General features: G+C 37.6%; 1 protein-coding gene across 22 annotated transcripts in view; it reads left to right on the top strand.

Moving 5' to 3' along the window:
- Window positions 1-22,062, top strand: part of ROBO2 (roundabout guidance receptor 2) — a 1,652,913-nt gene that overhangs the window by 1,041,412 nt on the left and 589,439 nt on the right. For 11 of the 22 annotated variants that reach the window (XM_074333474.2, XM_074333469.2, XM_019742012.3 and 8 more), the window contains exon 1: window positions 15,194-16,189. The exons of the other annotated variants lie outside the window; for them this stretch is intronic. In XM_074333474.2, the coding sequence (XP_074189575.2) occupies window positions 16,129-16,189 (61 nt within the window). In that variant the 5' untranslated portion in view covers window positions 15,194-16,128. Of the gene's footprint in view, window positions 1-15,193; window positions 16,190-22,062 lie in introns of those variants that run through there. 22 annotated transcript variants of the gene reach the window in all.

Below are 22,062 nucleotides of genomic sequence, written 5' to 3'. Positions count from 1 at the left end.
ACTGTATAGTTTGGCTTAGCATGTCCCTACCCAATTAAATTCCTGAATTTAAGTTAGGCAGAAAATTGTGTGAGTATTTCAGCATAGATTGAATTATTATCTCATAAATCCTTTAGAGGGGATCAGACGGATGAGGACACAGGATGGGTAAGTTTGACTCTCAGAGACATCAGATGGAAAGACCTGAAGCCCTATCTGTTTATTGGTTTGAATGTTAATTTCAGTGCAGAAACTGGTCTGCTGAGTGAAACTGTATGGAAAGTGATGCAGTAAAATGGGCACCTTGGTAGAAAGAGACAGGGGTTAAGAAAACAGAGAGAGATCACCGCTACAGAAGGGAATTTTTTTTGTATGCCATTAACATAGGCATCCAGTGTTTAGAGAGATAGTTTACTTAGAGTAAAAACGAGAGTTAGATTTGCAGACTCTAACTGTACTGAAAGAAATAACTGAGAGATAGAAATTCTGAACTCAGCACTGAGGGAAATAACTGAGTTGGAAATGTGGAAACTCTGTACATACCATTGTTAGGAATTATATTTTGAATAATAATGAAGCAAAAGAAGAGAGATTTGAAATTTGCTTTTATAACATGAATCTTCGTGTCACTGTTTTTTGGAACATTTTCATGTAACTGTTGTTCCAAAAATGCATGTGTTTCTTTTGAATTTGTACTTAATACCATATTGGAAGAGGAAAAGACATGATTTGAAATATATGAACACCATAAAGTGAAGGCATTGAAGCATTAGTGGACTGACCACTAGTTTGACCTTCTATTTTTTTTTTTTCTTCTTTTTCCCTCTTGGACTTTGAAAAGACAGAAGGTCTATCCTTTGGCAGTAAATTAATTTAGTGTGACTTCTTTAAAAGGAAGGAGACAGCATGGCTAGCTTGTTTCTTGAAGTGGTCATAAACCTCTAACATAAAATATTTTATTATAATGAAAAAAACTATTTCTTTCTTTTTTTTTGTTATTAGACATTTTAGGTCAATTAATGTCATTTACATTCCAACTCTCAGTTATTGTTTTGGGCTTCTCTTTACTAATGACTACTTAAATCTGCCACCAGTTCATAAGACTCCTCCAAAATTGTTTCTTTTTATTTAGGGTTCTGTTATGCTGATACACCTTGAAAACAAAACTATAATCAAACATGTATGTGTTAAGTGGCATCGATAATTAAATTTGTGGAAGCTTTCCAGTTTGCTTGGTGTAACACATTCAAATATAAATTTATTGCCAAGGACAAAACCAAAGTAATGTCCTGCAGTGGCTTGGAAATTTAGTTAACATGATAACTAACAAAAGTTTCTGAAAGAATAGACAAATTGCTCCCAACTGAACATAAAAGGAGATGACATGAGGTTAGACAAAAGATTCATGATTTAAGTGAATCTCTTTTGAAATGCAAAGAACCTCAAGAATCTTTACAGCTGTCTTAGGAAAATCTCCTGGGTGGTAGCATTTGTGCTGGCTGGTGTTAGAACGGGCTAGTAGGATGCTAATGGGAAATATTGCAATCTTGGTGCTTGGGGATTAGCATGTAGGAATCCCGGAAGCATTTACTATAAAGATGCTCACATCTCTGCACCGCTCCTTGAGAAGCATTGTCCTTGTTGCTTCTTTTAGTTTGATGTTTTACACTGTTTTATTTTTCAAGAGGCACCAGATAAGGAAACAGCCTCAACAGTAGCTACAGGCAGACACAATCCTACTATCAGCACCTCTGTGTTTCAATTTATTTCTTTTTAAAAGTGGCTTCATCATGATTGCCACAGCCCCATCAAATCAACAGTCAAAACTAAATGTTCATTGTAATGTATCAAATGACATAAAAGTATATCATGTCCGTGCTTGGTTTTAAGCCTCTGTTTCTTGTTTTAATCTTGAGAACCTACTCCTGTTTCCATCTGTCCTGTTGATTTTTAATAATATAACTCCATGGAATCCTTATAGACCAGTTGATATCCAGGGATAAAGTCTAGCCTTTATGGTATCCATATCTGAGTTATTGTAAGAGGTGTTATGTCAGGGATGCCAGTATCCTCTTTTATTTTAATAGAAGGTTGTGATATTGGAATAAGAAGGTACATTACCCATTTGTAGTGGAACAGATGAACCAGCTACCAGAGATGACGACAACCTTCTAGTCTATACTTGGCCCTGAAGAAAAACTACTAACAACTGACAGCTTCATGTAAATACAAGCATAATGGATTAGACCAGATGTGCCAGTGAAAGACTATCAAAATAAATACCACTTTGCATCACAGCTTTCAAAGTAACTTTATTTCATAGAATCTGAAACATGAAGTAATGATTCTTTGTCTTCTGCAAAGGGCTCAGGCCCCATAATTGATATAAGCGCTAACATCCTTGGAAGAGTCTTCTCCATGAGCATAATGTGTAGTAATAGAATGTCTGTTCTTAGGGGCACTAGTCTTTAGAAGTCGCTCGTTCAGCTCATTCATTTTATAGATGAGGCAACTAAAATCCAGACAGGCAATGTGTGTTTACGAGGCAGATGTTATTCCTGTTGTAGCCTGGCATGTAACCGCACTCGATAAAAATTTGTTCAGTGAATTAAATAAATGAATCATTTTGTCCTCCAATCTTTGTTCCTTAGACACTGAAGTTTCTCATGCCTAAGAGACCTGTAGGTACAGGCATTTTGACTAAGATAATATATTTGGGTGTTTGTCTTTGGAATAAAAGCTGCTGTTATAAAGCAACATTCTATTTTGGGGGGTGGGGGTGGGGGGATTAGTGGATTTGTAACTAGAATAGAGTCATACTCCTACTTATCAAACATTCAGATAAAAAACTAAATTACATCAGCAGTGAAAAGTCATGTAGCTCAAACATCAATTCTAATTTAAAAGCATTTCTGGAGACAAGGTAAAATATAATTCTATTCCTCAGTTGAGGCAATACTATTTCAAGGAAAATTAATATAGAAGTCTGACAAACAATGATGTTAGCAATCCGCTTATATTTCTTTCTGTTGACAATAGTGATGACAAAATCATCTTACAAAAAGAAGTCTTGGTCTGAGGGAACCAGGTAGGAAAACTCCCCCTGAAGCCCCTAAATGCAGGTAGGTCTATTGTCAGGCTGATGGGTCAAATGCTCAGAAAGTGACATCTCCAGTAAGATTGGCATTGTGTACGCACGAGGGGCTGATCCTGAACTGCTGAACTATTGCTTCCAAAGTTCAGGCAAAAACACACGTGGACATTGCTAGTTTGGGCATTTCAGAGAGCATATGCATATATAGCAGCAAAAATAAATTGGACAGTACGTGTAAAACCAAATTCTGAGTAGAAAATTGCTACGCAGCACTCATTAAGTGGGTTTAACTCTTTCTATATCACATGATAGGAACTGTTAAAAAGTCCTTGCCATGTTTATGTTAGCAATGAGGGCTTGGTTATGGCAGTTAGTGTAGTCCTCTCAGAACTGGGCACTAGCTGGAGGTCTGTGGAGGCTCACTCAGAACTCTAGTCAGGGTATTCGTCAAGTCGTACTCTGTCCCACTTAGCACATTTCATTAAATGAGGGTGGGAGGAAATTAAAGCTAAAACTGGCTCAAAATTCCTGTGGTGTGAACAAATGAGGCCACATCGCAGTTTCCTTACAAGACAAAGTGAAGTGGGTAGAAAGAAATCAGGGAGAAGACTTGAAAGCTACAAAGCCAAATGACAAGCCCAAAACATATAGAATCTCATGGCTTGCTCTAGCTTTGTTTTAGTGAAACCAAGCTTATCAAATCCTCGTCTCTGCTTCCTTACTCTGCTGCTTTCCTGTCCTCCCACCTTTGTTTTCCTTTTCTTCTGTTTCATTTCCTTACTCCCTTTCTTATCCTACTGAGGCAAATAGTCAAGGAACTGCTCCTGAAATCCCCTCCTTCACTAATTGCCAATGCTTTTCTCAAGTGAAAAATGTTCAGCACACCCTGTCTATTGCCAGAAAACAATAATGATTAACGTTAAATTAGTTAACACGGTTTAGTTGCAATGGAATTGAGTCTTTTGTCAATCAGGCACTTATTTTTGTACTTTTGTTACTTAACTTCTCAGAGCCTCGACTTTTTTGTTATTCATAATAAATGGTATTTTCTCTTTCTCTGGTCTTCTTTAAATCCTCCCAATGCTTTGTAAAACCGTCTGACATCCTTGTCTATTTTTATTTCCGGTTCCACATGTCTGAGGCTTCTCACTTTCCTCCAACTCTAGCTCTACGCTACCATGCGTGGGGCTGAATTTGTGAATGGTTTCCTCCTTTTCAAATCTTCTAATATCCAACTTCTCTGTTTTCTTACTTTGTTGACTGTACGACACTTGATAATTTATTTCTTCTTTCTAGTACCTTCCTTTCATACAGAGGTTTTGATGCAATACATAGCTCTAAGTACTGTGCAAGGCGTATCATTGATTAGCATACCGGTTTATGAATTTGGTTCAAGATATTGGTCTTCGTTATGGATGTTGCTTCAGGCTGAAGGTAACAGACTGATGAGACTTTTTTTTTAAGTTGATGGAAGAGGCCCAGCATTGTGTGTGTGTGTGTGTGTGTGTGTGTCTTGCTACTTGATAATGATTATGATTATGACTCCTGTCAGGACTAATGTACATATGACAAAGTTGCCAAGATACATAATATGTTCAGTAATTTGGGAAACTCTAAGTTTAAAGAATATTTTGTTTTTTGGATGTTTTTAATTGACTAGGAGAAAATTGGTGTGGAAACTGGACCAATAACATAGACAATGAGATTTGGCTCATTCTTTATTTTAAAATAGAAGGCTGTAAAAAGATTAGCATTCAGACTCCTCCCTATCTAAGGCTACATTAAATAAAGCAACAGAAGAAAACAGTTGTCTTACATTTATTGCCATAGGCAGTTGTATGAATCTGGTTCTGCTACATTTTGCAAGGGGTATTTTGAAAAAAAAAATATCAATAAAACCAGGACTGAATATTTTATTTAATATTTCCACAAAGGTGCTACAGTACTTCGTATTTCTTCTAATATCTTCCTAGTATGGAGTTATTTTTAAATTGTGATATGATTCTATGTGTAATTTTACATATATATACACACTTCAATCAGAAACCACGGGCAGCAGCAATAACAATTAACAAAATGCAATATCTAAATTCTAAAATTGTCTAGGTTGATATAAATTTTAAAAGACTAATTTATGATGAGGCAAGGTATCTATTATTAATTTATACTGGCCTCTTATTTTTGAGCTATATAATGACATTATAATAGATAATCTTAAAGATACCATTCTGTTTTGAAATTCTGAAATAGGTCTTTCAAAGTAAAGTTTTTAAATTTTAATATTTCTCTTATTTTTGTTTTCCTTGTATTTATTATGTCGGTGCAAAAGTAATTGCGGTTTTTCCAATTATTTTTAACATTTTAAACCACAATTACTTTTGCACCAACCTAATAGATATGCTTATGTCTATTAAGTGTATATATATATATATATGTATATATATGTACATATATATATATATATATATACATATATGATAAGCTCTTACAGTACTTTTTTCAATTACAGTTGACATTCAATTTTATTTTATGTCAGTTGCAGGTATACAGCATAGTGGTTAGACATTTGTGTCATTTATGAAGTGATCCCCGCCAATTAGTCTAGTACCACCCTGGAATTTTATGTAATTATTGCAATATTATTGACTATATTCCCTATGCTGTACTTTGCATACCCATGACTATTTTGTAACTACCAATTTGTACTTCTTAATCCCTTCACCTTTTCCATCCAGCCCTCCAACCCCTCTCCCATCTGGCAACCATCAAAATGTTCTCTGTATCTATGCGTCTGTTTCTATTTTGTTTGTTCATTCATTTTGTTCTTTATATTCCACATATAAGTGAGATCATATGGTATTTGTCTTTCTCTGTCTAACTTATTTCACTTAGCATAATACCCTCCAGGTCTATGTATGATAAACTTTTAATTTAAGTAGATTTAGAATGCATATTACCATTCTTTCCAAGGCTTTTACTAATTTATCATCCATCTACCTGGCTTTTAATAAGTTAAAAGAATTTTCTCACTTTGAATTTATAAAATAGTCAATGGCTATATGAATTTCCTAAGGCTGCCCTGACAAAGTACCACAGACTTGATAGCTTAAAACAACAGAAATGTATGTTCTTGCCATTCTAGTGGCTTGGGAAGTAAGGTGTTGGCAGGGCCATACTCCGTCTGAAGGCTCTAGGGAAGAATCCTTTCTGGCCTTTTCCAGGGTCTGGGGGTCCCAGGTATTCCTTGGAATTTGGCAGCATGACTCCAATCTCTAACATTGTCTTCACATAGCTGTCTTCTCCCTTGGGCTTCAGTATCTGTGTCCAAATTTGCCTCTTCTTATAAAAGCACTCATCATTGGATTAGGTCCCATTCTAATCTAGTATGAACTCATTTTAACTTGATTACATTTCCAAAGACCCTAATTCCAAATTAGGTTTCATTCTGAGTTTCTGAGTGAATATCACTTTGAAGGACACTGTTTCACCTGGTACAGAAACATGTAATGATCGGGCTTTCACTTCAGCCTCCAATAACCCATATTACCATAATGAATTTAACTAATTCCTTCCAAAAGTAAAAAAGTCTGCAGGAGGTGGATATGTGGGAGAGTAATTACAGCTGGAACGGGGAGTGGGGTGGGTCTTGTGTACTGCTTTGGTAATGAAATATAAGAAACAGTGTCATTTGTTGACAGACAAAGGATGAACCAGCCATATTCTGCCTTCCCATTTGTTCAGAAAGTGAATGCTCCAGCAGTCTAGGTCCTGGAATGAGGATGACACCAAGCAGGGTGTCCAGCAAACTCACAGTATAATGAAAAATAACCCATCTCATTTGAGAATTGGGGATTGTTTGTATTTGGAGACTATGCACTCTCAGTGGGTGTGATGCAAAATTGGTTCTTAGGAGTGAAATAATGTATTAAAATAATGTACTTTTTATGTGTAAAGTCCATGTTTATATAGTACACAAACATATGAGGTCTGGCAATTAAGTTCACAAACTTGATGCAACGATATTGCTAACCTTTTTTTGGTATCAGAGGGATTATTCATGATGAATTTGTACCAACTGGACAAACAGTTAACCAAGTTTACTATTTGGAAGTGCTGAAAGGGCTGCATGAAAAAGTTAAATGAAAATGACCTGAGATTTTCTCCAACAATTCATGGCTCTTGCATCACGACAATGCACCAGCTCACACAGCACTGTCTGTGAGGGAGGTTTTAGCCAGTAAACAAATAACTATTGGAACACCCTCCCTACTCACCTGGTCTGGCCCCCAATGACTTCTTTCTTTACCTGAAGATAAAGGAAATGTTGAAAGAAAGACATTTTGATGACATTCAGGACGTTAGGGTAATATGACAACAGCTCTGATGGCCATTCCAGAAAAAGTTCCAAAATTGCTTTGAAGGGTGAACTAGGTGCTGGCATTGGTGCATAGCTTCCCAAGGGGAGTACTTTGAAGGTGACCATAGTGATATTCAACAATTAGGGATGTAGCACTTTTTCTAGGATGAGTTCTTGAACTTAGTTGTCCAACCTCATATACAGTATCTGTGGTATTAAAATTCCATGAGGAGGGAATAAGACAAAAATGTGTAAAAGTGCTGGTAAGGGAGTAACAATGAAAAAAAGCTTTGAGAAACTGTGCAGTAGAATAACCTAGTCTATCCTGGGTGATGACACAGCCTTTGTTAACCCTGGATATGAGTCTCAGCTTCAAAGTATGACACATTCAAAGTTTCTTTATTCTTTTGCATTTTCATTAACTACTCTGAATTATGGGGCTAAAAATAATACCATCCTCATATGCTTTACAATAATTAAATAAAACCATTAATATAAAAGTTTTATTGTGGTGGTTGCCACATAACAACTATTTTTAAAAGTTAGGTATTGTTATAATATTAATCGTGGTTTAATGTCCTGTGGAGAAATATATTACATTACTATTTAAACCTTAGGCAACATTCGAAGTACTGATTGTATTTTTCAGGCTAGGCTAAGCTCTAAAACTTTCATAATGTAACACATTAAAAGTTATTTATTGCTCAACTCACAGTCTAAAGCATTTAGGAGAGGGAGAGAGATAATCTGTTCTACACACTCATTCTGGGACTCACTTATCCCGTCTTGGGGGTTGACTGTCCAATGAATGACAGAATAGTCAGAGCACTGGGATGGTGTGAAAGGTATCTTAGAGGCCAGACCTAAGTGCCTGAATTTCATTGGCCAGACTGCAGTCATATGATCTAATAGAATACAAGGAATGGTTGGAAAGTTTGGCCAAGCTCTTTGAGGAAGAAGGAAAGAAAATGATTCTAGGTTAACATACAGCTTGTTTCTACCATCATGGTAGAAGAGATTGATTAGTACACTCCAATGATTCTATGTGTTGGAAACCAATTAAAATGTGCATTTTAAGTTCTTTAAATGCATCATCCAAAAATACCCTTTTGAGTAGGCATTAATATTATCTTTGTTTTATGGTTGAGACAATTGTTATAGTCACACTGTAAGTGTTAGAAACAAGATCAGAATCCAGATCTACTTGATCAAGAGCTCTAGTTCTTAGCCAGCATTTAGTCACTCATTCATTATCCCTTATCTATTATCTTCAGAGATAATGAAGTAGAAATGCTACTTCCCAATTAGATTGAAGAAGAGAAAAATTTTCCTGACAATAAATGACTGGTATACTTAAGACTATTGTAAAATCCCTGGAAGTCTTTAAAATAAAATGTTTTCATCTTTCTGATCATTTAAACATGATTCAGAATGAAGGCTGGAAAATAGACTACCAGAACCACTGTAAATGTTCTTCCAGCTTTATGATATAATGTCATTTTAATGTGTGTGTTTGGTGGGAAGTGGAGAAGGGAGAAACAAAATAATAAGTAAGTAATAACCTGGACTTAAGCCAGCTGTAGGGACAAGCTAAGGAAAAAAAAAATCCCTCAATGCTCATCATGCTACATAATTTTCATTGACCCTTTCTATACCAATCAGTACCGCAAACACTCATGTTTGCCAGCTCGCTGAAGGAAAAGATCATAGATGAGTAGTCTCAGGAAAATGAGAAATCAAAAAATAGATATTTAGTGAAATTTTTCTCTCATTGCTGAAAACTAAAAATTAATTTAGATGCTCAATATATCTTATATTAGATACAATGTAAACATATTTAAATTTCACATTCCTACTGGATATAGCATTTTTCTATCTTAACCATTTGGTCTCGATTCCTTTATATTTTTGTTAGTATATAATGGAAAAGCCAAAATTACTCAGAGGACAAAAAACACGTATTCCTATATTCCTTTGTGCTGAGTAAAAGATTAATCAGTAGAAACTGCTCAAGAGGGAGACTTTTTATCCAAAATGAAATATTTTGATATAAATATATATCAAAATATATATATGATTGTCCAGCTAGGTTTTATTTTTGGGGAAACACGGTATGTATATTCAATTATTCCTTCAATTGTAGGTTTGTCTGTAAACTTGGATCATAATGATTTCTCCTGTATATTTACTTTTATCACTTAAGGAAGTGAATGTGTATTTACCTGTCTCACTTTTTTTAAAGCAAAATTATATTTCCTATATACTCCCTGCTGGTATGTAACAACTAAATACCTAGTATTTGTTGTGAAAAGGTCCTCAAGTACTCTGCAGGCAGTCAGAAGTTATTTTATCAGGCAGAAATAAGATCATTTGGATATTGGAAGAAAATCTGAATCTGTTCCCAGACAGATTAGTTCTTCTCTATGGTAGAACCATAGACAGTTCAATTGGATTACATGTGCCCTTGGATTAATTCCATGATACTGTTTAATGGAGAATAAGCAACTTCTTTCAATGTTGAAGAATCCATTATTAAATATATCTAAAAGCAACTCGGTGAGCAGATGAATTTAAAAATCTGGGACCTATAGGTATGGTCAGCCTTTCCCTGAATTGTAACAATTACTATTTTTAAGAAGAACAAAAATTCTGTTTTGGATTTAGAAAAGAATCTTCCTATTAGGATTACATTTATGTGTTGCTAAAATTCAATTATACAAAGCCCAGATTGGAGCAGATGGACTTTGAATAGTTTGGCAAAGAATCAAAGGGATTCTCTTGGGTTTATAATATTGTGGTGTAAAAATAGGAAAAAGAGTATTACTTAACATCATTGAAATTAGGCTATGTACTAAAATAAGAATGTGAGAGCTTTAAATAGAGATAATAAAATAATGAGCAGAAAAAGACCATACACACATATGAAGCATAGCCTGTCATGATTCGAAGCTACATAGATAGACTTGCACTTCTAGATAATTTGTATTTTTGTGAAGTTGACAACTTTGCTTATTTTCAAAAACACTTTCCTAATCTAGATAAGGGGTTATCTTCCCTACCAAAGAGCTACTTTTCAACTCTGTCAGAGGTTGAGGTTTCATTCATTACTAAGATGGGGGAGGAGGGAATGGGAGGACTGACATTGTGAAGATAAAATCTCATCAATGAACTGTGAGATACCTGTATGTGTTTTTTTAAATTCCAAATTTTAATATACACACACTTATAAAAATTATGCCTTGATACTAATTATTATTTACTGTAATATTTGATTTACCCAAAAGCTGTGTTAACTTTGAAAGTATCACTCACCTTTTCAATTAGAAGATGATTTTCCAAATTGTTTTTAAGAAAAATCCTTTTTGACCACAAGTGATAGAATTGGGCAGAAAACAGTTTATTTTTGTGAAATATTACTACATTTCAGTCAACTTAAATCTCAGATCTCTAAAAATGGAATATTTTAATAACTCCACGCAATATACCAAAAGTACTAATCATTGATACATACACATACAGACAGACTTATTACATAGACAGAAGTATTAGTGAATCCTTCAAAATGAATTGGTTGAAATCAGATACTTAGTACACATTTCAGGAGAGCAATATGCAATTTATCTTGGCTTCCTCAAATCGTTTTTAGAACAAGGTCGAGTGGAAAAAGAAAAACACGAGAGCAAATGAGTTATCTTTCTGTGATCTGAATTTTTAATGCCTTGCTAATTTCAATTGTCCTTTTGTATATAATAACTCATGCATTTTATCTAAATGTAGTGTTTCTGTATAGTATGGTGAGAAAATCTTATATAGAAAAATTCAAACTGAACGGATAACAAATCATCTTTTGGCTTTAAAAAGATTCTTCAATTGTGTAAACAAATACTGATCACATATTTCTGTATGTTTTGGTGTATCGGGGGTTCTCATAAATTGATCAATCAAGCAATTTATTAAAGTGTTACAGAATTTCTACAATGTGGAAGATGTCTTAAAATAATCCCGGGAAGCATAGCCTAACACTTAGGAGCATAGATTTTAAACTCAGATTTGGGTTCAAAGGAAGATTACACCTTTTATTAACTTGGGTTAGGTATCTAACCTTCAGTTTTCTCATGTGTACAATGGGAATGATACCAACCACATAAGGCTCTTATGGAAATTAAACAATATAATGAATTTTTAAAAACTACAATAATCTGTGACAAATAGTGAGTTCTCACTGTGTGGTAATAGATATTAAAATTATTGTCATGGATCAAACATTTGATTTGCATTATATATATATATCTCACCTTGCAATTGTAATGAGAGCTTGTTGAAAAGAGTAAAAATAATGAACTGGGTTTTTCAACTTTTCCACATCCTTGGAGAATCTGGTATGGAAAATAAATATTTAGTATTTTATATCCTATATTGCGCAGATTTCCTTCAGATGAGTATTTCATGGTTCTCCAGGAATGCTGACTCAGAAGTGCAATCACAAAGAAGGCCATTTGATCACCTTACCCAAATTAGGGTTAATTATAGTTTCACACACTTTCGTCTTTAGATGTATTAAAATATGTATTTATCTGGTAGGCACATTTTGAGCACATAATAATACCATTCCAAGTTTTACATAAAAGGAGCCTAGGTTTCCATGTACATTTCTCTATTCAGCTGCTTATTTAGAGAAGAAAAAACAATATATTTGGAAAGATATCAAAGCCAAATGCCTATTTAATTCTCTGTATCTTAAACCTTCTAATTTGGTGGTAGTGGGGGTTGATTGTTTTAAGTCATTTCTATTTTTTTTGTCTTAATGAAAACCTAAAATAAATAAATAAATAAATAAAAATAAAATAAAATGAAGCACTGCTAACAGTGAATTTCCAACTTCTACTAGACCTTCAGGTTTTAAAAGAATTTCCCTTTAAGAAAAACTCAGAGTAAGAAATTCATTTCTTCCATAAACAATGCTCACTAAAAATGTGTTCAATTTAATTGAAATATACATGTCTCTATGTATATAGATCTTATCAAATCTCTCAGAAGGTGGTGTCTTTGTTCCCTTTGGACTTACTGTCCATGTTACATTCCTGCCTGCTGACTCTTACTATTATTATTACTGTTGCTGACTTAGTTTGAGAGTTTGGGTCATAATCAAACTATCACTTGGTATTGCCGTTCCTATGAAATCATCAGTTTTGCATGGTCACATTTCATAGCAAATGAGACACTGACAAAGTACTACTTTTAAACATCGTTTATGAACTTATCTTCAAGAAAAGCAGATGGACCCCCAAATTCCTTTGTTATAGACATTATTACATAATGTAGGTCATGTATGGGAAAAAGGTGGCACCAGAATGAAATCAGTGGTGTGTTCTGTCACTGTCAGTAGGTAATTAATTATCAAGGGAAAATGATGACGCTTGGCCCCAAATGCCAGGTAAATGGTACAACCGAAGAGGTCTCGTAAATAAACTTTGTCTTTGTATGAGGACATTTGTCATACGCAACACAAGGACAACAGTCTGTGAGGCATGAGGGAGCATTTTTCTGCCCTAGAGGACAGCCACATTTGATCGGTCATTCTCCTCCAACTTATTCCCCTACTCTCCACACATGCCCTTCCTCACTCTGAGTGATTTTATAGATCATTTAAGGAAAGGTATATATAGATGGTAAATCTAAAAAGCCTATAATCAAATCTTTTTGCCCAATAAATGAAGAGCCAGGAAAAAACTCTCCCAGGTAAAATGTTATAATATCTTCCTTTTTGAGATCGATCTTCAAATTAAAGGGCTTTGCATCTATATGATTTGTTAACTTCTGCATTATTTGATTAGGGAGACTCTATTTTTCGAATATTTTTTATTGCACCCATGTAAGGAAATTTGACTGAGATAGAAATTGGAAGGGTGGTGGTACCATATTTAAAGGAATGCGGTAGACTTCCTAATCCCTGAATTTAAACCTAGTCAGAAAGTTTAAAATGAAAAGTTTTAAAGCGTTATCAGTTATTTTTCAGTATTACAGACAGTTAAGAGAGATGTTAATACAATGAATTTGGGGCTTTTCCAAGACCATAGTATTATCTAATTTAAAGTTGACCCTTTGAGGGGGAAAAAAAGAACTTCAGTCTTTTTTGCGTATTGGTAAAACAATAATAGACTCAGACTTATTTCTGTGAAAATTCAAGTGATTTAACTTCAGTACACTAATACTTTTTTTTACCAACTAAAAATGCAGATCAAAGATGTGCTGAAATCACAAGAAGAGCGGCTTGTTTTATTTTTTTGCAGGACTGTTTCCTTACCATGGTTTTGAAACGTGCTGAGGTGTCATAAGAAGTCTCCTGACTGCTTGAGTGTAGCTGACCTTTTTTTTTGGGACGCACACAATATCACCTACATAATAGGCAAGCAAGAGTTAAATTAAGTGGCAGCACCAAAATGTATCCAAAGGAAAGGCTCTTCCTCCAACAGCCTCAAACGGCCTCATGAAATCTTTCCTAATATTTTCCAGTAGGGGGAACTAAAGATTCACCATGCTGCATCAAGCTCGGCTTGGGGACTTACGTGAGTTCCTGCAACCCGCCTTCTAATCACTCAAACAAGCATCAAACAGCTACCAGCGAGCCTGTGATCACACGTGGGCCCGGCCACACCGGCGGCACCGCAGACGGTGGCATGCCTTTGATCTAACGTAGCCTTCCTTAATCATCCCCGGTCTGAATGGCATACACTTGGTGGGTTTTGCCTTAATTTTCAGGGTTTTGTCACCTTTGGGCTTGAATTCGGCTCTTTTTGAGCTTCTATTAGCTCAGTTGGGTTTTCAGCTTTTCCCGATCCTGTGCTTTCCGATTGTCCTTTCAAGAGGTCCTTATTCTGGAGGGTAAGGGTTTCGGGTAACCCCCGCTCCCAAGCTCTCTGATCCCCTGTCCTCATCCTCTTCTTCCGCTCAACTCCCTTGCATCCCACAATCCGCCTCTAACTCATCTTGGAGGGGACATTAGGCAACTGAGTAACAGAGGAGGAGATGCCTCCCCTTCCCCTCTCCCGCTCACCCCCCCCACCCCCAGATTCCTCCGGGGGCCATAGATCTCGGCTAAAACAAGCCGGTGGAGGTTAGAGATTTCTGTAAACCTCTCCACCCCTCCCCCCCGTCTTTTTAACAACATAGGAAGCACCCACACACAACCTTTCCGCTCCAAAAGGTGGTTATATTTTGTTTCCTTTTCTCCCCCCGCTCAGCTTCTCATTTTGCTAAAAGGTGAAGAGTGAGTGTGTGATTTTAACGGGTAATGAGGCTGCACCCTGGGTCCTGGAGGATGATCTTCTTCCAGAAAGCGCGTGCATCTCCGGCAGACGGAGGGATGAATAATTAGGAAGGGCTTCCATGAAATCACTCACCGAGAAAATTACCTGCCCATTAAACGGGACGCGGCGACTAGCAGGAGGCTAGAGCCCACCTATCGCCTCCCGAGGCGGGAAGGACGGAGGCGAGGAGGCACAGAGAAGGGGAAGGAGTTGACCCGTGGCCTCGGCTCCGAATTTGTTCATTTCCGTCCCCCTAGGACTCTCGGCTCTCCAACCCCCATCCCTGAACCCCCACCCCCCGACCCTCCCGGCTGGAGCCCCCTGAACAGGCGGGTGGCGGAGTGCGGAGGTGGAGGGCTCAGAGCACCCCCTGATTTCTCCCCACCTCCCCGGGCTGACTCCTAGCAGCTTTCGTTCCTCCCCTCCCCTCCCGCCTCCACGCTATCTTTCCTCTAAGTCCTTCCACCGCCGGCAGCTGCAGGAGGAGGCGGACGCTCTGCTGCCGGGCCGTCGGAGCAGCCGCGGCGGACCCCGGCGGGCGGCGGGACCCGGGCGGGCGGCGGGACTGCGCGCTCCGTTTCCCTCCCGCTCCCCGGCTCCTGAGCTCGCTCGCTGCTCTTCGCTGTCGCCCGCAGCCGCCCGGGTTCAGGTCGCTCTTTGGCGGCACCGCGGGGGTGGCCGCTGCCTCAGCTCTGCCCCTCCCTCTCTCATTCCCTCCCTCCCGCGGCCCCGCCACATAGGAGTTCGCCTTCTCCACCCAAGTCGTCTTGATTTCCCTTTGCCTCTCTTTTGGAAAGGAGAGGTGGAGGGAGGCAACGAGGCTGCAGAGGAGAGGCCCGCCTGCAAAGTGTTGCTTTGACATATCTTGATTATGGAAGTTAAGTGAAAAAAAGTCTGGACGTGGAGCTGCTACCGAGAAAGAAGGAGACCCGGGAAAGAACGCCAGTAGGCAGGCCAATGGTTTTTCGGCAGCGCGCTGGCAAGTTTGTGGAACACTTTCTAGGAATTAGGTCTTTTTCCTCTCCCTTCATCTTCTTGACTTCTGAAGAAAGAACTTGGCTTTGGATTGCAATGGAGCCTGAGGAGTGAGTGTTAGACATCCTTGAATAGTCCCTCCGGCTGGACTGACGCTGTGAGAGTTTGGGAAGCCAGAGTGTGGAAATACAGCAGCCTTTGGAGTGCCCTCTGATAATTTGGATGGATCTAAAGGTGCCCCATTCAAGACCTCTCCACTAACCTCTTCTGATCTTGAGATTTGCTGTTCTTGACGTTAATTAGCATCTAGGAAAGTCTGAACTTTGGACCTACCTCTTCTTTTGATACCTATTTTTGTACTTTTGCTCTCTGGGATTGGTTTCTTAAGCAATCTGGATCCTTTTTAATATGTCAAAATGAGTCGGCTGATGTTTACACAACTACTGCTCTGTGGATTTTTATATGTTCCGGTTGATGGTAAGTTAAAAATGCTTTTATTCCCCCCCAAACAAACAAACAAACATTTCTTTCTGAGTGGGATGTGGGCTGTAAATAAAATGACATTATGTGTAATGAGTCCCCTTTGGCTAGGCATGGGGGCTTTTGGGCGACAGGTTTTAAGTCTTTGTTTCTAAACTGCTGCAAGGGGAACGTGTTAGAAGTCACCTATTGTTGTAGTTTAATTAATTAATTGAGGAGTTGGAAAATAAATGATGGGCTCTTAGTTTTGTTACAAAAATACATATGAAAGTAAATCTCTTGAGGGAGTCTAATACTCTGGTACCTGCTCTCCATTTGGTGTTGTTGTATCTGAACTTTGGCTTAGCAATTCAAGGGAAGAAAAGTAGTAATAATAGGTGCTCCGAAGGTTCGATGGGTGAGAGATGTGGGACAGGGTCTCCCTGGGATCAGTGTGTATCACCTTCCTGCTGGTGAGTGCCCTCCTAGAGTGAAATCAGAATGAACAATTCAGATCATAGGGAGAAAACTGTCAGAAGTAAGACTGGGCGAGGCTCCAGAAAGGGGGAAGCCTAAGCTTTGGGCAGGCTTTGGCAGGGAACACTCAGCTCTGTCCCCAGTGACAAACACAATGGGGACCTGAAACAGGTGCGGGAGGTGTCTCCCTCTAGGTTGAATCCGTCTGTCAAGCAGCCAGCATTCCGCCTCTGATTCTCCTGTCTTTTGTTCAGATTTGGTTTCCTGGGATATTTTCATAGTCAGTTTCTTGTGAGAGGACTGCAAAATCCCTTTTTGGAGCTCTTGTGAATGGCAAGTGGAAGTAATCACTAACATGCTTTTTTATTTGTGAAAAGAAGGAAGTCGAAGGGACATTTGGTATTATTAACCTTCTAGGGACTTGAATTTTTACATCAGTAGAAACAATTGGTTTAAAGAGAAGACTAGAGAATGTTTTATTTTTTCCCCCCTGAAAATGTGGAGTATAGTACTTTAATTTTTAAATGACGGTACTTGTAAAGAATCTGAGGTATATTGATCCAAATATTTGAGCCATCGTAGTTGCTTGTTGCTACATAAACTTTCTTCCGGCATATGCATTGTGGACGAATTCATTATTTGGGACACTGCCTATTTTTGTCCACCCGCACCAGCTAACTTTGTTCCTGACAGCTGCTGCTGCACAGAACCCAATGCATTGGACTCAAAGAGGAAGCCTTTCTATAAACATGAGGCGATACAGATGAGTTTACCTACTGTCAAGTGGCAGTTTCCAGTCATGGAGCACATGTGTACCTTTGCCCCCAAGCGAGAGTAGGCGACGCATTCATGTGGGCACACTGCTGCTCTCGTTTTCCCTTCTCAGCTATAGATGTTCAGGAATTTATCATTGTGAATTATAGTGTGACACTATCTATAATCATATCTAATCATTCACCATACATGTTCTTCAATACATTTACCTTATAATACATTTACATTACCATAACAAAAAGGTTTGCATATTTTTCTCAAATGTGTTTGATTATCATGATGAGAAGACTTTGATATAACTTTTTGGATAACATGTCCTCATAAGACATGGATTTATATATTTCAATACCAGAAATTCATGTAGAGACTATATATTAGACTACAGAATTATCACCAAGTTTTTGCTTTTTTTTTTGAATCCGTGTATAGCTAGGAGGAATACAATTAAATTGCTCAGTGGAAGTGACAGAGGGAATCAGAAGAGCTTGGTGTTACAGAATGTAATTAATGTATCCCAGTGTTTAGAGATACATGAAACAAATGCAATTAACTAGCTTGCTGGAACAGCAGTAGCAAGACATCATTTCTCTCCTTCCCTCCCTCCCTCTTATCCTGCCCTTCTTTCCCTCTCTCCCTTCTTTCTTTCCCTTCCCCACCACCTCACCTCTTGTGCCCAGAGACACACCTAGGACCTTTGTTCCATTATAATTTTATAAGATAAGGGGGGGATTTGTGTCTGGGCCACAATTATGAATCAAAATTCATAGTAATGTAGCAAAAAATGCCCAGGGTTGAGGAGTTGAAAAGGTAACATTAAATTGTGTGTGTGTGTGTGTGTGTGTGTGTGTGAGAGAGAGAGAGAAACAAATTTTTGTATTTAGCATCTATATATTGTGTCAAAAGCAAAGGAGAATTGTGGACACTTACTGAATTAGTATGTAAATCATACATTTGTCATTGGATTGCCTTTGGTTTACTCCAGAATGATGACAGCCTCTCCATGGGGACTGCTGAAAATTTGGGATGTAGACAACACTGCCCTCTAGGCTGTTTCAACACACTGGCACTGCGTGTTCACAAGTGTATTGAGGGGTTGGTTGGTAGGATCTCTAAGCTTTCTTACTCTTCCAGGATTCTGTGATTTCTATTTACTTATTATCCTTCTTAGAAGTGTGTGCTCGTTCTCCCCATGAATTTCAAATTTAGAGAGGCTTGTGCCATTTCAAAGATATACTGACTGTCCTTGTGCTAGACACAGAAATTAATTTTATTCAGTGACAAATGATACATAGATTTGCATTGAAATTTGCTTGGTGGGTTATTTATATGTGCATTTTTATGGTATATGAAAAATGTTAGAGTTTTGCCTCCTCGTAGAAGATATGTGCTAATATTATTTATGCTTTTTCAATATCTTGTAGAGGAATCCATTGAGAATAAATATTAAGTTAGTTGAGAACTATAGACAAACTTTTCTATTTGGGATGTAAATACAGATTTTCTCATTTGATACAGATAATTAACTAAGTACAAATTTTTCTTTACTATTAATAGGAGAATATGTATTGAGTTTAGCTTTTGTTCTCCAGATTTTCTTTTCTTTTTTAAGAATATGGATTTGCTGTAATGTACAGGGAACTAATATGAACTATCACAAGACCTTAATTACATCTATATCCTATACGTTCTGTCAATTCAATAATTTTGCAATACTTGTGTAAAGCTATTTTTAAAATGAAAATAGTTTTCTTATGTTTAATCCTTAACTATTGTTAAATGATAACTGGCACTCATGGTATTTGGGGAGACAAAGATAATGTATGTGCATAGTGCAGATACATAATCTCATACAGGTTTATATATTTTGCTAAAGTGCTTCCTTCAGTAATGGGCTCATTATTGTAGCCATATGTAGTCCATTTCAGAACTTAAATTGCATATAAGTAACCTGAAATTTGTTCTTGGAACTATGCGGTAATAACACGTTTGAATTGGCTTTGTTTAAATAACCTTTGATTCTAGGCAACATGTGAACCATAAACCAAAAGGATTTCTTAGAACATAAAAAAAAAAAAAAAATGTGTCTTAAAAATAAATCATGATTTACAAAAAGAACAATTCTGGACATCTCATGCTTGAACAGCATATATAAAGTAGCATCTCTGATAATAAAAATCTGGATATGTAAGCACATTACATAAACGTGGGTACTATAGTAATGAAAGGAGCTTATGTATGTGGGAGATGTATGTCTAGTAATGTCTGCCTCAGGAGTTCCTGCAATCTATAGGTGATAAATTTACTTCCCCTGTGCAATTTGGGTTTTGAAGAGCATTAGAAAAACAGATTTTCCTTTTGCTTGTTTCTCCTTCTGCTGCTCCTCTTCTCTCGCTCCTTGATCTCCTTCTCTTTCTCCTCATCTTCCTCTTTTCCCTTCTCTGTCATTTCTTCCTCCGCTTCCTCCTTTTTGGAACCTGGTGTAAGGAATTAGAGAAACCTGTGAAGAGTGAAAAAAATAGGTGAGGGTGTTTCTTGAATAATAATGTAGAAAATCTGCATTTAAAAGGGATATGTTAATAATGTTTTACCTTTAGATATAGCCAATTGGGGTCTTGACTAGTATTTTTCTTTTCTCTACTATATAGCTTCATGCAGACTTGTTGGTGTAGATCCTATCTTTTCCAGGTGAGGCAGACAGAAACCCACATATCATAGTTCAAGCAGACAGTGGAAACAGAGAATACCATTTTATAGATGGATTTTTAAAGCAAAGCAGTTATGTTTCGTACAGTGTCTCCAGGTAGGTACAGGCATTGTCAACGTAAATCAATACATTCATATTGACTTCTTCTTCTTGTTAATTATTGAATAAAACAGGTATATGAATGATTACAGAAAGTATTTTAGGGGAAATTCCCATAAAATTTTTTTAATGTGTCAGTGGTGTTTTATACCACAATAGAAACCTAATATAGCAGCTAAAGTGTAGCATACTCACTCAATATCCCTATCTCTAACTCAAAACAGTATTGGAGTAACCTGGGCCTCAAGCCTTAGTGTTTTCTTCTCCATTTGCACCTAATCCTTAAGATCTTTCATCTAGTTGCATGAGGTTTTGTGTGTTTTTTTTTTTTAATTTATTGGGGTGATGGTGGTCAGCAAAACTACATAGGTTTCAAGTGTACAATTCTATAATACATCATTTATATATTGCATTATGTGTTCACCACCCAGAGTCAGTTCTCCTTCTATCACCATCTATTTGATGCCCTTTACCCTCTTCTACCATCTCCTCTCCCCGCTTTCCCACTGGTAACCACTAAACTGTTGTAGGTACATGAGTTTAAAATCCATCTTTGAGCTGATACTTCTCAAATTGCCTTAATTATTGTGTGGAGGAATGTAAGTTCCTTGAGGCTACAATTTGGCTCTTACCCGGGGTGCCAAAAAAATATACACACATGACTTGTATTCATCTTTTTAGAGCAGAGTTGAAAGACTGTGCAGTGAACACTGAGATATCCCTTCCTACATTCTACCATTATTTAACTATACTTGGTTACATATATTTATCCATTTATCCATCCCTCTGTGGGGATAAGTCATCTTATTGTTTTGATGCATTTTCAAATAACTAGATACAAAATGTTTTTTACTGTTTTTTACTAACTCAACCACTACCATGCTGGACAAAACTTGGACTATTATCTTTGCCCGATAAATGATCATGGGTTCCTTTCTGCTTCTATCTCCACACCTTACCGTTATCCCAGGTAATATGCCACACGGTAGCCAGAGGGACCTTGTAAATGCATGTAAATAAGATGATGGCAGCTCCTTGCTCAGAACCTTCTAGTCTTCCACTCAGAACCTTCACAACAGTTTACAAGGCTATCCAAGTTCAGGCCTTTCCCTACCTCCTTGACCTCATCTGTCCACATTTCCTACGTACAACTTAGATTTAGAACTTTCTTTTTGATGTTCTGTTCCTGACTCAGAACTTTTAGAACTTTCTTTTTGATATTCAGGACTTTTGTTTTTGCATTTGTTCTTTCTTCCACCTGAAATGTGTTTCCCCAGCCCTTTACCTGGGTAAGTCTTTCAATGGATTTAATAGTTCCTTATCCAATATCATCTTTTCAAAAATGTGGGACACCTTATCTAAAATTACTCCCCATAAAATATGGTTGGGCTGCCCCTTTACCTGTCTTCTTAATTTTTTATAGCACTTATCTCCTAGAAGTGTGTGTGTGTGTGTGTGTGTGTGTGTTGTGTTCATCAACAACTGTGAAGGTACTGACATCTTAGCCTACTTGCTCGCTAGGAAGTCAGTCTGCCACACTTCGTGAATGCTGGCAGAAGGTCTTAGACTCCTGGGGAAGAGATGATAGACTTAGTCAGTCATGCTACAGCAAGCAGCATAATTTCATGTCAGTGTCAGTTTACCTGGATCCTGAAGTCCTGGGGGCAATGTATAGGTCCCAGGTAGATGATGCAGACAGAGTGGCTTGCCTCACAGCTGCAGAACCCTGGGCCTGGGAACCCAGATATTTTATAATGGGAAGCAAGGAAACCTGCCTAAGCTTTACCCTGGAGGAAGACATTGTCTTGACTGTATAGGACAGTAAGAAAATCTGTTC

This window comes from Rhinolophus sinicus, chromosome 17 (assembly GCF_057876585.1).
Source record: "Rhinolophus sinicus isolate RSI-liver-muscle chromosome 17, RSI-T2T, whole genome shotgun sequence".
Classification (NCBI taxonomy): domain Eukaryota; kingdom Metazoa; phylum Chordata; class Mammalia; order Chiroptera; family Rhinolophidae; genus Rhinolophus; species Rhinolophus sinicus.
Note: the sequence above shows the minus strand (reverse complement) of the source record. Positions and strands in the feature narration are given on the sequence as shown.